The sequence below is a fragment of the Labeo rohita genome, chromosome 9 (assembly GCF_022985175.1).
Source record: "Labeo rohita strain BAU-BD-2019 chromosome 9, IGBB_LRoh.1.0, whole genome shotgun sequence".
Lineage (NCBI taxonomy): Eukaryota > Metazoa > Chordata > Actinopteri > Cypriniformes > Cyprinidae > Labeo > Labeo rohita.
Window position 1 is genome coordinate 14,672,105 of NC_066877.1, and position 15,987 is coordinate 14,688,091.

Genomic DNA, 15,987 nt, shown 5'->3' on the forward strand with positions numbered 1-15,987 from the left:
ACTTCTGCAACATTGTTCAAAAGGTTGACGGGAATCTAGTTTATTATGCACGAAATGTCACTTGCCATGTTAGTCTTCTCTGTGTCCGATCACTCTCTCTATCAACTGCCCCACTAACTTATCGTCTGTATCGAATTTCGGGTTCCCAAATTTGCAGCACAGGATTTTCTCCTAGCCGAGACAGTTCAGTGGTCCTTCACATGGCCAGGCATGTCCCATGTGACGGCCGATGTAGTAAACTAAAGCTAAATAAACCCAGTATAATTCGTGTTAGGAAGCTGTCATGTTGATTTTGTGACTGTCTTTTATTTTCATTTCTGATATATACAATATATTATTGCTTGATGACAATTCAGTAAACATCGATCTTTCCATTTGTCGACTCTTTCAAGCCTACCCCAAGCATTCCTGGTTAAGAAGAAGAAAAAAAAACGACTTAAACCAGTTTGCCGTTCTTGGTTGCTGGTTTTAGACGAGTTTTGGACACTTTTCAGTTAGTCAAGCAGTGAGACCAGCTGGCTGATCAGCTAAATCAGCTGAACACAAGGCTGGACAGGCTGTGAGACCACATAAGTTCAGGAAAAAGGGTAGTTTAAGGTGCTTTTTTTTTTAAAATGTTTTTTGGACAGGTATTTTTAAGGACAGTAAAACAGTCAGCAGCCTTCTACAAAAGTGCTTGCATGGCCTAAAGTAGATATCTGTTGCACATTTTTAGTGTAATTTAGGGTAAAATAATCAATGTCTTTCAGTAAATGTATTTGTCCGATTGCCTGAGCTGCCTCAGTTTAATTCAGTCCAATATCATTCAGTATCATATATCACAACATGACTATTAAATATGAAACATAATAATCCAGCATGTGTCAATAATAACACTGATATGCCACTCTTTTAGTTTAATTTGAATGTTTAGGTGTATCCACCTTTTTCTTTAATGTGGAAGTAAACCTATAGGGAAATAACGAGAAACATAACAATGTGCATTAAACATTAAAATAGTTTGCTCATCATTAAAATAATACAGTAAGACACCAGTTTTCAATATCAAGCAGCATGACGAGCTGTTTTGTACAGCTGAATATAGCTGGACGCAGATGAGACCGAAACCCAGACCCCTAAAATGTACAAACTTTGCCAGACCCATACATTTTTTTTTTAGCATTTTTTGTTTGTGTTGAAGCAAGAAACTGAGCAAGAAAGACTTAGATGGACATTTCATGTTTCATTTGAGTGGAGAGGAGGTGCATATTTGGACAAAGCCGATTAGAGGCATTGTTTTTGCACCGTATGCATGAAGATGCGCTCGATACAGCTTCCTGTGGAGAATGAGATTGTGTATGTGATTTTGTTGCATGTTGGAGGGGGGGAAGCAGAATAGATCCCTAATAATGTTTATTCTGCCTTGCTCTGCTCCTCACTTGCTACAGAGATGAGAATGACTCCCTTTTTACTTCTGGGATGCATTGTTTGGGCTGATCTGTACCACATGATCAAGGAGATAGTGAAATGGACTTTTATAGTCATTTGTCAGGAATAAAAGTAAATGACTGGAACAGATTGTGCTCTGATAAGGTGTAGAGTACATGAAGAAAAAGCTGGTCAAATGTTTTCCATTCACCTTTGACCTCTGTTTTTCAAAGTGAGGTATATGCATTCTACAAAGACTAAGAATTTGCTTGAATGCAGTGTATTCAGTCTTGAATTTAGATGAAAGTCTCTGCCGAATGCATTATATTTCTTTTAGATAAGAGGTGTAATTTAGAGGATTCCTCTTCTCTCCGACTTAGCAAAATTCAACTGATAGATTGTTTATATCGTCGAAAATTTTATATTATCGCAAGGCTCTAATCTACTACATGCAATTGTGAAGCATGAAGATTTTAAATTATTATAAACATTTAACATCATGATTTTCCATAAGGCTGCTTTGAAACAATGTGTATTGTGAAAAGCACTATACAAATAAAATTGATTAGATTAATTCTCCGCTCAGTATTCATAATTTCGGATGCATTTCATTATCTTTATTAAAGCAGTCACTCATCTGCCTGCTAATTAAAGCAGTAGCACTTGAATGTACAGTAGCGCACTCACTTTCCTTCAGTCTGTAAATGCACGCAAGTGAGGAAGAGAACAGATGTGCTTATTTTGTTATTATTTTTATATGTTCATTTTCTGTCGCTCACGCTTACACTCTAATAAATTATTGTCTTTTAGGTCCCTCAGTATGAGTCGAGATGGATGGAGAAAGAAAGCCAGCGAAGATGATGGGTGGGGAGGACGGGTAAGAGTCTGTTGTCCTTTATTATTAAATGTGTTTATTATTGAAAACAGGAAGGCTCAGCAGCTGTTTTTTCACAGATGAGTCGTCCTCTGATGTTCTGTTTTTAACTTGTCCTTAAATTCCCTCAAAACCATTGACTGCGTCTCTACCAGTCGAACATTCCCCTTCATGTGAGAGCGGGTGTGTGTATGTGTGTGTTACTGCTAAGTCTAGACAGGTTTTCATTTATATTACACCAGCGAGTAATCTCAATTTTCCTCACTAGTGACCAGCACCTCTGCTCTGCCGCCACAGTCCGAGCACGGCAAGAGATTTGATAGGCTTCAGTGTCCTTGTGTTCTTCAGGAGCACCAGCATAAACGGCTCCAAGAGCTTCTGTCTTCACTGATAACATTTCACGATATTTCTCTATAATATGACAACCGTAATGTGTGCCACCTAATTTGGGAACCGAAAGGATGGAGTTTGTGCAGTTTCAGTTAATACTTTAGTCATTTGCAGGCATAATAACAGGCCCTGGATTTCATGCGAAAACAAATCTTGCTAGTGCATGTACAGTATGACAGTTATTTTGCGCAGATTTTTTTTGTTTAATTAAACACAGGCACAGTTGTTGCCTTCAGGCCTTGTGTGTTGTCATATCTCAGGTTATATTAATTAGGTTCAGGGGATTTCCTGTCAGTACAGGTGGAGCGGGTGAGTATTGTGGAGTATTTTTGTGTGTGTGAGTCTGTTTATTGGTTCAGGCTCAACTCCTGAATCCCAGCGTTCCATCCGTTGCCATGGAGACAGAGAGTCGCCGTGCCAGCAGGGCAGACTTGCACCTCCAGTCTCATTGAATGTCTGAGGCGTAATCAAACGCTTGTCAGCCAGACGCTGCACGTTTTTCTTTGTGCGTGTGCCTGTATTGCAGTCTGTTCATTTTTTACAGGGGTTAGAATTGTTTTCTACTGTATAAGTGCATGTGGTCTGTGTGTGCTCTCTTCTTTGCCTTATTACTTGAGCTTAGGAGGTTGTGATGATGTGAATGGGATTTTTTTTCTTGGGATTTTAAAGCAAATTTACATCAGTTTTGTTTGTTGAATTTTTAGGGTGGTTACATGGCTGCAAAAGTCTCTAAGCTTGAGGAGCAGTTTCAGAAGGACGCCCCAAGAGAGAAGCAGAAGGATGGAACGTCCACCTGTATCTTCAGCGGTGTTGCTATCTACGTCAATGGATACACAGGTCAGATCTCTTCCAGCATCCTCACCACCCACGTGTGCTGTGATAACAAACGTGAACAGGAAACAAACTTTCTTCCTGAATGAGGTGATGCATAATGCATCTGGAGCAGCAGTATCATCATTATTACTATTATTATTATTATTATTATTATTAACAATTTGTATTATTATTTGTGTTTTTTTTAGAGATATAATTATTATTAACATTGTTATTGTTGTTGTTATTTTATTAATCGTTTTTTCATTATAGGATTAGTTCACTTCTTGAATTAAAATTTCCTGATAATTTACTCACCCCCATGCCATCCATAATGTTTATGTCATTCTTTTTTCAGTCAAAAAGAAATTAAGGTTTTTGAGAAAAAAATTCCAGGATTTTTCTCCATATTGTTGGATTTCATTGGTAGCCAACGGGTTGAAGGTCCAAAGTGCAGTTTCAGTGCAGCTTCTGAGGGCTCTACACGATCCCAGCTGAGGAAGTAGGGTCTTCTCTAGCTAATCAATTGGCTATTTTCTAAGAAAATAAATGCTCGTCTTGCACATGCGTGTCTTCACGCATTACGTAATCATGGTTGAAAAGTCATTCACAGTTAGTTCTTTGTCTGTGTATTGGTTCAGGGTAGGGTAGGGTGAAAAACTCCATCTCATTTTCTCCTCCAACTTCAAAATTGTCCAATATAGTTGTTTTGGCTTTTTTTGTAAAGGGCGTTTGACTTTCTTTGCACGTTTGCTTTGTAAACACTGGGCCTTTACTTCTGCCTACGTCACGTGTGCGTGATTATATAATGCGTGAGGTTGAGCTAGTGCAAGACAAGCATTTCTGGTTAAAAGGTATACATTTATATATATATATATATATATATATATATATATATATATGTTTATTATATTTATTATATTTATTTATTTGTTTGTTTGTTTAGAAAATGACAATTGTTTTGCTAGATAAGATCCTTATTCCTTGGCTGAGATTGTGTAGAACCGTTAAAGCTGCACTGAAACTGCAGTTTGGACCTTCAACCTCTTGATCCCCATTGAAGTCCGCTATAAATATAAAAATCTACCTCAGCTCAGCTTTTGCTCAGAGCTACAGTGAGCCCTTTTACATTGCTATAAGGTTACAATTAACAACAGAGCCCAAACTTAACTGTAATTACTATTTATTTTCAAATATCAAAATCAACACTCAAAACATTGTATGCAAACATGTAAATTGCACACAATGCAGTTTTTAAATTAACTTCTAAATTCTTCATTTTCTATTTGTTGTTCACACATTCACTTACACAGACTGTCAAAATTTGTTTTGATTTATTTAAACATACCTTAAATAGTAAGACATCAGTAACAGGTAAAGTAAAATATAAAGAGAATATAGTGTAATATTTCGCAAAATGCTCTTCTCTAGACTTCACTAGCGAGCTAACGAGCTTTGGACACGGATGGCTTGGCTAAGGAAAATGAAATGCTATGTGATATTTTGTTTACAAGCTGTTTTACTGACATCTTTCTGCCGATGAAGGCATGAGATGTTCATTCATGTTTATTTCACATTAAAAGTAGTAGTAAAGAGGAAGAGATGATTACGCTCACTTGTGCTCTGCGCTGCAGTTTAAAATGAGGTGTTTATACATTGATCTGTTGCACCACATCAAAGAGCGCCAAAATGGCATGTTTTGTTTGAATTTCCTGAAATAACTGACATAATAATGACACTTTGTTTCTCATGCAGTGGTTAAAACAGTGCTGTATTTGTTCTGTGCAGTGCAATATCTTGCATTGTGTATTTTTTGTTTTTTTTGTATGTAGATCCCAGTGCAGATGAACTACGCAGGCTGATGATGCTGCATGGTGGGCAGTTCCATGTCTATTACACTCGCTCCAAAACCACACATATCGTTGCCTCCAACCTCCCCAACAACAAAATACAAGAGCTCAAGGGAGAAAAAGTAGTACGACCAGAGTGGATCACAGACAGGTGTGTGTGTGTGTGTGTGTGTGTGTGTGTGTGTGTGTGTGTGTGTGCACTTTGCAATTTATAGAAACACAATATTATACGCATACTCATTTTTATTTGTTGTTTTTGTGCAGTATAAAGGCAGGCCGCCTACTTTCATATGTCCAGTATCAGCTTTATGCCAAGCAGAAAGGCTTAAACTTTACCAGTGTTTGTGCGCGAGGAAAGCAGGATCCGTCGTCCAGCCATGAACCATCCAAACCCAGTCCAAGCCACCCCCAGTCAGACAGCATCAAGCTTCAGCTCAACCACACTCAAACCCTCTCGAAAGAAGTTCTCAAATCCACTCACACTAACCACATAGACACTAACTTCACTGAGCAAACCAATCACCAGCTAGATGTCAGACTGTGAGTATGCTTTATGAACAGGGATCCATACGTCATGTCATGTATTTCAAAGAAAGAAAAGTTTCTGCTGCTTTAAGATCCAATATATAATAACTTGCAGCACAACAAATTAATTTTATTTAATTTTTTGGTTTTTAGATTGTGTTTGTTGTGATGTAGCAGTCTGCAAAAACACTAATAAATTAATAATAATAATTTAATAAATGTAATCTTTAGGGAATTTAAAAATGTGTATTATTTATGTTGTATATATTTGTTTTTGTTTGTTGTTTTTTTTAGAAAAAAGCATAGAATTTTAATACAGTTCTATTTATTGGTTGTCTGCCATAATGGGACAGTACATTTTCAATTTGTCTGGATTAGCCTACTGTCAGATAAGACTGCTCCAAGTTTTTACACCCTTCTTATATATTTAAAAAACATTTTTGTAATTTACTTAACATTGTTTTTTTTTTTATCCTCTCTCATCTTGTCTGGCAGAAATGGTTCCTGTAGCATCATTTCTGTGAACGATGCAGAGAGGCCTAGGGTTAATGGGATTCATGATGGAGATGATGATGATGAAGACACCTGTGCCCTTTTGCCAAGAGGCTCACAAGACACTTTAACTAACGGCTATGTACACCCTGTGAATGGTGCCTTAAAGCCTCAGGACTCTTTTGCAGAACATCCTCCACATGTTGTTGATGCAGGGTCCCATCCGTCTCACCTCCCACAGGCTGAAAGCAGGGATAGTGAGGAGCCCAGTTGCTCTTCTGCTGGGTCAAAAGCAAATTCCCGTCAGAGGTCCTTAATATCCTCTGCCAGTCCTGCAAAGCAGGCTGGTCTTCACAATATGCAAAAGGACCTCCATCCAAAACCAACATCTAATCCAGGAACTTCATTTGCTCCTCAGAAGAAGAATCTGCACGATCAGACAAGAGTTCGACTCAATGGGAGCTATCACATGACCCCTAACTCCTCCACTCTTGCAGACTCGAGCAATCAGCCAGGAAGGTCGGGCCAGGGAGCAGAGGCTGGAATCATATCCGAGTTCTTTTCTCACTCAAGGCTGCATCATATTTCTACGTGGCGGAATGAGTTCTCAGAGTACGTCAACACTCTTCAGAGCAAGAGGAGAGCTGCAGGAGGAGCTGTTTTTTCTGGAAAAGAGAAACTGAAGAAGCTCAAAGCTAATTGCAGTTCAGGTATCTTGTTTTTGTGATTTATGTTTGTGTATTTCTTTGTTGTTGAGAAGCATGCGTTTTTTGTTATGGAAAAAAAAAAAAAAAAAAAAAAAAAAATTTTTTTTGTGTCTTTCTCCTTGGCCCAGGTTCCTTAATGGCTGCTCCTCAGGTGCGTCAGTCCTGCATACTTCATGTGGATATGGACTGCTTCTTTGTGTCTGTAGGGATCAGACACCGACCAGATCTCATAGGTAAGTTTGTTGTTGCAGCTTGTTGACTTTGATAGCACCTGATAAACTGAGATTTACTGATAATCAATCTGTACTCCAGGGAAACCAGTTGCGGTGACAAGTAACCGCGGTCCAGGCCGTGTTCCACAGCGACCTGGTGCAAATCCTCAGCTTGAGTTTCAGTACTACCAGAGGAAACAGCAACAGTATAGGAAAGGTAAGTCCAGATTCTAGAAGCAAGATGTTGGTTAAATTTCGCTTGAAGTCCGGAATGAATTTATTATGTAGTTTTTGAAGTTTGAATCTAAGTGACCATTGTTCTTTCTGATTTAGAGAAGACAGATGGTGATCTTGAGATGACCCCATCTCCACATGATGAGGAAGTTCCCAGTAATGGAGTGGATCTGGACCTGGCTGCTCTTTCCATGGCCGAGATTGCATCTTGCAGTTACGAGGCCAGGTATTCATTTTAAACATAAGTCTCCTTTCTTGTGCAGTATGGACCCCCCAAAAAAGACTGTAAAATTGACATGTCTGTATCTACTAAACATCCATTCCATATTGAAAATGTTTAGGAGTAAATTAGCAAGTACTAGATTAGTGGCTCTCAGCTTTTTAAATTTTATTGTCCTTCGTTGTCCACAGAAATATTTAAAGGCCCCCATCATTTTGGCTAATATTGTAGGTTTCCATTGGTATATCTGCTGTAATGACAGTTTTGTTTTCTAATTTGGAGAAGCTAGGAGTGTACTTCAGATTAAATAAAGCTAAAATAATTATAATTCAAATTAAAATAAGTTTCAGAATTACAGAGGCTTCATAAGCTGAATGTTCTTCTGGGATCCCACTCTTTTTAATTTAGATGTTTGTGTTTTACTGTATAAAGTTTTTTTTAATTACTTTAGAATGTCAACCTAATTAAATATTTTGGAGCTTTGTACAACTAGAAAATGTTAATGACATTTCAAGTCACACTTTTAAGCTTATTTTAATGCTTATTTTGTCTTATTTTGTGGCCCCCTGGTTGAGAACCACTTATATAGATGCATTCAGAGCGAACAGTCTAATAGACACCATAAATATTTTTCAAAAGACATTCTGTCATTTTTCCAACTAATGGGACCAGACTGTTTATACCCACTGTAAAAAAGGTCATTTAAGAATGACACACAAGTTTTTAATACTATGAGAAGATCCTCCAACGTGTTTTCTCTGTCAAAACCCTTTATCCCTGAAGCATGTTTTATTAGATTTTGCTGATTTTAACCCTTGTAAGAAAACTTTTTTTTATTCAGTTAACTCTTATGAAGAAATTTTTAACAGGGATAAGCCAAATGTAATTTTGGAGCCTTTAGAAAAAATAACTTGTAAAAAACCTTCTATAATAAAGCAATAAATATTTCTCACCATGAAAATGGCCACAGAAGCTGGCATGGCGTTAAACACGAACGAACAAATGTACTGCTAAACAAATGTACTGCTAACACCGTGTCTACACCGGATGCAAGTGGCACGGTGCGACGCGACAAAATACAATAGAACCCATTATAATCATTGATGCTGTCTACACAGGATGCAACACGACAAATCCCCAACAGTAAACTGCTACCACATTCTATTTAGGACGTGCTCACACAAAGTTCAAATGATTTGCAATGGCCGCTTTGTCGCGTCCAGTGTAGACAGACTTTAGCCGTTGCGGCGCGACAATGGTTGCGTCCAGTGTAGACACGGTGTTAGCAGAACAGAACTTTACTCATCCCCTTGTCATCCAAGATGTTCATGTCTTTCTTTCTTCAGTCGTAAAGAAATTGTTTCTTGAGGAAAATATTTCAGGATTTCTCTCCATATAGTGGACTTCTATGGTGCCCACGTGTTTAAACTTCCAAACTGCAGTTTAAATGCAGCTTCAAAGGGCTCTAAACAATCCCAGCTGAGGAAGAAGGGTCTTATCTAGCGAAAAAATGAAAAAAAAACCCAAAAAAACACAAAAAAAAAGACCTTTTAAAAAAAAAAACTTTATTTTGTTTTAGAAAATAACCAATCGTTTTGCTATGTAAAACCCTTTTTTTCTCGGCTGGGATAATTTAAATCCCTTTGAAGCTGCATTTAAACCGCATTTTGGAAGTTCAAACTTGCGGGCACCATAGAAGTTCACTATATGGAGAACATTCCTGAAATGTTTTCCTCAAGAAACATAATTTCTTTATGACTGAAGACAGACATGAACATCTTGGATGACAAGGGGGTGAGTACATTATCTGTAAATTTTTGTTCTGGAAGTGAACTTCTCCTTTAATACAGTATGACTTCCAGCAGTACCTGTTACTCTGTTTTCCTCTTACAGGCAGGCTGGTGTGCGAAACGGCATGTTCTTTGGCCGGGCTAAGCAGCTCTGTCCTGATCTGCAGTCTGTCCCATATGACTTCCAGGCATATAAAGAGGTAGCACTCTCCATGTATGAAACCCTGGCCAGGTACTAGATATAATGTTTGTTACAACTTTGTTGGATTGCTACATTATTCCTAAACCCAGTAGACAAATGCAACAATTCTCTTGCTTCGGTTGCTTCGTTTTATAGTTACACTCATAACATTGAGGCACTAAGTTGTGATGAGGCACTGGTAGATGCCACAAATCTTCTGGTTGAGCTGGGGGTTACACCTGATGATCTGGCACGGGCCATCCGTGAAGACATAAAGGAGAAAACTGGTTGCTGTGCCTCAGTTGGAATGGGTAAGAGAATTTATTTACCGATCCTTATTTTGTTCCAAACCTTTGACTTTCTTTCATCTTTCAAAATGTGCTGCTCTCTGTCACATGCAGTTAATCAATAAGTTAATCACATGCAGCAATCAATAAGAGTTTTGAAAGGATGTAAAGGCTCCATAAAAGTAGCGTAAAAGTCATAACCAATATTCCAGAGTTCCAGTCCTCATTTACTTGCTTTTAACTAAAAAGAGTGGCCAGGATAGTCTTTAAAAATTCACCTTCCACAGAAGTCATAGATGTTGGGAACAACATGAGTGATATGTGTAAGTGTAAAGTGTGTTTTATTGTAATGAAGTTGCTAGTGCTTTTTCATCTCTAATAGCTTCCCTTATACTTCTTATTAGGTTCCAACATCCTTCTTGCTCGGATGGCAACCCGTAAGGCAAAACCAAATGGGCAGTACTTTCTAAGACCAGAGGAAGTGGATGATTTTATCAGGGACCAACCTGTCTCCAGTTTGCCTGGTGAGAACTGAGCATCCTGCATTAACTACCGTTCAAAAGTTTAGGTAGTTTGGTATGGTTTTTTAAAATTGTCATCTCTTATTCTTACAAAGACTGCATTTATTTAAGAAAAAATACAGTAAAAGCAATAACGTTATGAAAATATTACAATCTAAAATAACTTTTTTCTCTTTTAAAATGCTTCAAAACATGAATTTATTCAGCCATTACTCCAGTATTCAATGTCACATGACCCGTCAAAAATCATTAGAATATGCTGGTGCTCAGAAAAAAACAAATTCTGTTGAAAACAGTTGTTCTGCTTAATATTTTTGTGGAAACTATGACACATTTTTTCAGGATTGTTTGAAGAATATAACATTTAGAGGGCTTCTGTGTTCTTATGTGCAGGTGTGGGTCGCTCAATGAGCTCCAAGCTGACCTCCCTGGGTGTGAGTGCCTGCGGTGACCTGCAGCAGTTGTCCATTTCTCGACTGCAGAGGGAGTTTGGGCCAAGGACAGGACAGACCCTTTTTCGCTTTTGCAGAGGACTGGATGACAGGCCTGTACGCAGTGAGAAGGAGAGGAAGTCTGTGTCTGCAGAGATGAACTACAACATTCGGTTCACACAGGTTTTGAAGTATACAAGTTACTGCAATCATTGCAAATCATCCAGTATCTGTCATTGTCCTCAGTCTGTTGACCTCTCTCATGAGTTTCCCATCACCTCTAATACTTTGCTAGGTTGAAGAGGCTGAGTCGTTCCTTTCAAACCTGTCTATGGAGGTGCAGAAGAGGTTGGAGGGGGCGGGGCTTAGAGGTCGCCGGATTACACTGAAGGTCATGATGCGGAAACCAGGGGCTCCTGTAGAGCCAGCCAAATATGGTGGCCATGGGATATGTGACAACTTTGCCAGGTGACTTGCTCCAGGATAAATTAACACCGTCTTATCAAATAATCAGTCCCTTTGTTTTTTGGGTATTGATGTGCTGACAAATAATTAACAGATGCAGCAACAGATTTTTATTGTGACTTGCATCCGACAGGGTTCGTACAAGGTGCTTAAAGTGCATGAAGTACTAGAATTTGACTTTAAATCCTTGAAAATAGCAATATTCCTGAAGAGGTACTTGAAAAGTGCTTGAATTATTGAAAGACAAGTGTTTAATTTTGTCAATCTCTTTTTACGCAATTCAAAAAATATCTTACTTTTTTACTTATTTCAGTTAATGTCAGAAAACAACCAAGCTAAGCCAGTAGTAGGACTGACAGTGTCATGTAAACATGGCTGATGATGCCAAAAGAGTAACAGATAACCCAAATCAATTAAGTCATTTACACTGGAACCGCTTTGATTGATTCAAACTCATGACTTCAGTGAATTTCAAGTGATTCACTAGCAAAAACCAGAAAAAATTAGAAGAGTCATTGGTTTTTGAATTTTTCGACATTGCTTGTAATGATTTTAAAAAGCACATATGATGGGCGATGGGTGAAATTGAGCTTTTTCGAAACTCTGAATCAGTTAAACCATTGTGTCGCAAAATGATTCACTGTTTTGAAGCGCTCCAATCTGATCGTATATCGCAAATCATTTGTTTCAGATCGGGGACTTCAAATCGCATATCGCAAATCATTTGATTTAGATTGGAAATTCGTATATTGTGAATCATTTGATTCAGGTCGGGACTTCGGAGAGAGTATCCCAACTCATTCGATTTAGATCAGAGTGGGTTTGCGAATCATTTAACGAATTGAATGATTCAAATCAAATGATTTGCGAAACGCGTTTTGAAGTCCAGAACCTCGGAGCGGGTCTTTTGCTTTAGATCGGAAATTCGGGGTGCAAATTGTGAATCATTCGATTCAGATCGGGTTTGCAAATAATCTCTTTCAGATCAGGATTTTAGAGCAATTTCACAAATCTTTTTTCTGATTTTTAACAGTGAAAATGAACAGAGCTTTTACTATAAAAGTGTAGTATGCTTTGTAATACTTTAGTAGTAATACTTTGCATGTGCTGCACTTTTGCCATATTTTTTATTTGTATATTTCTATTTATCTGTTTCTCTTTTTTTAGAATTTGAAATGGAAGGCATTGTTCGATAAGTGAGATCTCTGAAGTCCTCGAAAACCAAAAAAGTAGTGCTTGAAAAGGCCCTGAAAGTCCTGGAATTTCATTTTATAGTATCTGTATAAACTCTGATCCAAGTAAAAATAATTTTTTAAAAAGAAAAAAATTAAGAAAATTATTAGTGTTTTTCAATATTAACTTTTAAGTTATGTGACAGCGAAGGTATTTAAAATTTAAAATGCAGAAAAAAAGCAAAAACAAGCATGCACAATTTAACATCCGGTTACACTTTAGAATAGGGGACACTTATTTATTATTAACTATGACTTTCCCTCAATAAATTCCTAATTTGCTGCATATTAATAGTTAGTAAGGTAGTAGTTAAATTTCGGTATTAGGGATGTGGAATAAGGTCATATAGAATAAGGAATTAATATGTGCTTAATTAGTACTAATATTCTGGTAATATGCATGCTAATAAGCAACTAGTTAAGCAACTGTAAAATAAAGTGTTACCAAACATCCAGTATCATCCAATACAGATGTAATTACCTTTAATTAAAATCTTTAATATTGACTGATAAGCAAACTCTATTTTTGATATACACTTGAGAGTATCTAATTTCTGTCACATTGCAGGTCTGCTTTACTAGCTCAGCCTACAGACAGTGGTCAGCTGATTGCAGCAGAGGCCATTAAGCTATTCCATGCCATGAAGTTGGATGTAAAGGACATGAGGGGAGTGGGACTGCAGGTGCAGCAGTTGGAGGGATCACATGCAGACCCATCAGGACAAGGCCTCTCTCGTGGTCGCTCGATCAAAGACCTGCTGCTGGCCAAACAGCCTGCCCACAGCCCCAAGAAAGACCCTCTACCACAAGGTCAGAGCAGTGTGATTAGAACAGGGTTTTTTTAAATCTAGCCCTGGACTGTCCTGCAGAGTTTAGATCTAACCCTGATCAAACACACCTACCGGTTACTCTAAATATCTTGATTTTCTCACTCAGTTGTGTTCAAACTCTGCAGGGCCAGATATGAAGAACCCTGAATTTATAGAATATGTGTAGGATTTATGTTGGTGTCTAACTCTTAACATACCTTCCTTGTTGCTTGTATTTTAGATGATTTACCCGGCCCTTCTTCAGCCAGAGCTTTTTCCTCCAGTCAGGAGAGAGTTACCCCTCCGTCATCACCAACACCGTCCACCAGCTCAGATCCAATGCCTGGAACGAGTAAAGGAGGACCTTACCATCCACACACCCCCAACCATGTCAGGACATGCCTAAACATCAGCATTGAGGTGCCGTCTCCCTCTCAGGTTAGAATCTCCTCGCTTGAATGCACCTCAGGAACAAAAAGAAGAAAACTTTCTGTATTTTATTTCAATATAAAAAGTATTTGAGCAAATACACAAGTTTAGTACTTCCTGTAGGTCTGAGTGTTGTTGACAATGCTACTAAAGTGTTTGTTTACCCAAAAATTCCATTCTGTCATTACTCACCCTCATATCTTACCAAACCCATAAGACCTTTGTTCATCTTCAGAACGCAAATTAAGATGTTTTTGATGAAATCCTAGATCTGATCCTGCATAGGCAGCAATAGTACTACCACGTTCATGACCTAGAAAGGTAGTAAGGACATCGTTAAAATAGTCCAAGACTCCATGTGACGTCAGTGGCTCAACCTTAATTTTATAAAGCTGCCAAAATACTTTTTGTGTGCAAAGAAAACAAAAATAACTTTATTCAACAATTTAACAAAAGCACTACGACGCATGCGTGTGGTGCTGCTGACACAGGAGCTGGCGTTCCGCCATAAAACCTGGATGCGCTATGCCTTGTTTACAATGTACATGCATACGTCCTGGTACCCTCGTAAACGCAAGTCGAAGACTGACATGGAAGAGAATAAATTTTTGAATCAAATTGTTATTTATGTTTTCTTTGTTTTCTCACAGCTTCATAAAATTTAAGCTGAACCACTGATATCACATGACATTACTGTTTATGCAGGGTCAGAAAGCTCACAGATTTCATCAAAAATCTTCTAAGCTGTACCATATCAAAAAAAAATGTTTTCCCTCTTGTTTCAGGTGGACCAGTCTGTTTTAGAGGCTTTACCTGTAGACATAAGGAAACAGGTAGAGCAGACCTGGAGACAAAGAGAGGAGCAGCCTAGCACCTCGTTTCATCTCTCAACCCCACCTCGAACCTCCTCCTCTCCACCTCCAGGTCCATCGCTTGGCACCCTTGTACTGCAGCTCCCAAACCAGCCAGGTCAACCATGCACAACGGGCATTATACTAGAGCTACCTGACTTCTCCGAGGTACATGCTGTTATCATCCCAACTACAGGAGTAAACATGAAATGATGTTACATTGACCATCAGAAACTAGTATTTTATATATCCTAACACTACTGAACTTTTAACAGGTTGACCCAGATGTGTTTGCAGCTCTTCCCAAAGAGCTTCAGGAAGAGCTGTGCTCTGCTTATAGAAACAAGGGAAACGCTCAAGTCCATGCTCAAGCTCAAAGCATTGCTGGTGAGTAAAAATAAGTATTGTGAATAGTTAAAATATATATACATATACACCAATCAGGCATAACATTATGACCACTGACAGGTGAAGTGAATAACACTGATAATCGCTTCATCACGGCACCTGTTACTGAGTGGGATATATTAGGCAGCAAGTGAACATTTTGTCCTCAAGCATCTCCAAAACAGCAGCTCTTGTGGGGTGTTCCCGGTCTGCAGTTGTCAGTCCACTATATGGAGATAATTCCTGAAATGTTTTCCTCAAAAAACATAATTTCTTTACGACTGAAGAAAGAAAAGCATGAACATCTTGGATGCCAATAGGGTGAGTACATTATCTGTTCGGGAAGTGAACTCCTTCTCCTTTGAACTTCGTTACTTCTCTAAAATAACTGTTGTTCTTAAATATTTAATGACTTTTGAACCGCTACTCCAATATGAAAGTTTTAAAAAGTACCACAAAGCTGTGATTCTCTGTTTTTTCCCATATCACTTTGTTTTTTTCTCATTTGGATATTCAGAGGCTCCGTAGTGAATGTGATTACTTTGTCACATTTTGATCGCATTGATTCGTCAGAAGAAAGCAATGCATTTTGTTCCTTTGAGCCAAACAGGAACCATTGTTGACGCTTAGTCCCACCCCCGTGCTCAGATTGGTTCAAACTGTCATCTATTCAACCGATAAACATAGGTTTTGGACTTTCGAACCACCAATTAGCATGTTTCTTTGGAAATTTAAACAAACACAAAGTGAAAGTAAAATGCGTTGTGTGTGCATGAAAACAAACACAAAATAACACATTTGCATGAAGCACTCTCTGAGAAACCACAGAAAAACACACAACAGAAAACAAACCAAAAACAAGGATGAAACAGCATTACAT

The 15,987-nt window shown here is 38.3% G+C and overlaps 1 protein-coding gene across 5 annotated transcripts in view; it reads left to right on the forward strand.

Moving 5' to 3' along the window:
* Positions 1-15,987, forward strand: part of rev1 (REV1 DNA directed polymerase) — a 48,017-nt gene that overhangs the window by 29,943 nt on the left and 2,087 nt on the right. For 4 of the 5 annotated variants that reach the window (XM_051118853.1, XM_051118854.1, XM_051118852.1 and 1 more), the window contains 17 exons: positions 2,218-2,284; positions 3,376-3,508; positions 5,317-5,485; positions 5,599-5,874; positions 6,355-7,061; positions 7,187-7,291; positions 7,371-7,487; positions 7,604-7,730; positions 9,618-9,746; positions 9,852-10,006; positions 10,387-10,506; positions 10,897-11,117; positions 11,230-11,402; positions 13,200-13,441; positions 13,682-13,878; positions 14,655-14,888; positions 14,996-15,107. In XM_051118853.1, the coding sequence (XP_050974810.1) occupies positions 2,228-2,284; positions 3,376-3,508; positions 5,317-5,485; positions 5,599-5,874; positions 6,355-7,061; positions 7,187-7,291; positions 7,371-7,487; positions 7,604-7,730; positions 9,618-9,746; positions 9,852-10,006; positions 10,387-10,506; positions 10,897-11,117; positions 11,230-11,402; positions 13,200-13,441; positions 13,682-13,878; positions 14,655-14,888; positions 14,996-15,107 (3,274 nt within the window). In that variant the 5' untranslated portion in view covers positions 2,218-2,227. Of the gene's footprint in view, positions 1-2,217; positions 2,285-3,375; positions 3,509-5,316; positions 5,486-5,598; positions 5,875-6,354; positions 7,062-7,186; positions 7,292-7,370; positions 7,488-7,603; positions 7,731-9,617; positions 9,747-9,851; positions 10,007-10,386; positions 10,507-10,896; positions 11,118-11,229; positions 11,403-13,199; positions 13,442-13,681; positions 13,879-14,654; positions 14,889-14,995; positions 15,108-15,188; positions 15,420-15,987 lie in introns of those variants that run through there. The other variant, XM_051118856.1, reaches the window with a different exon arrangement.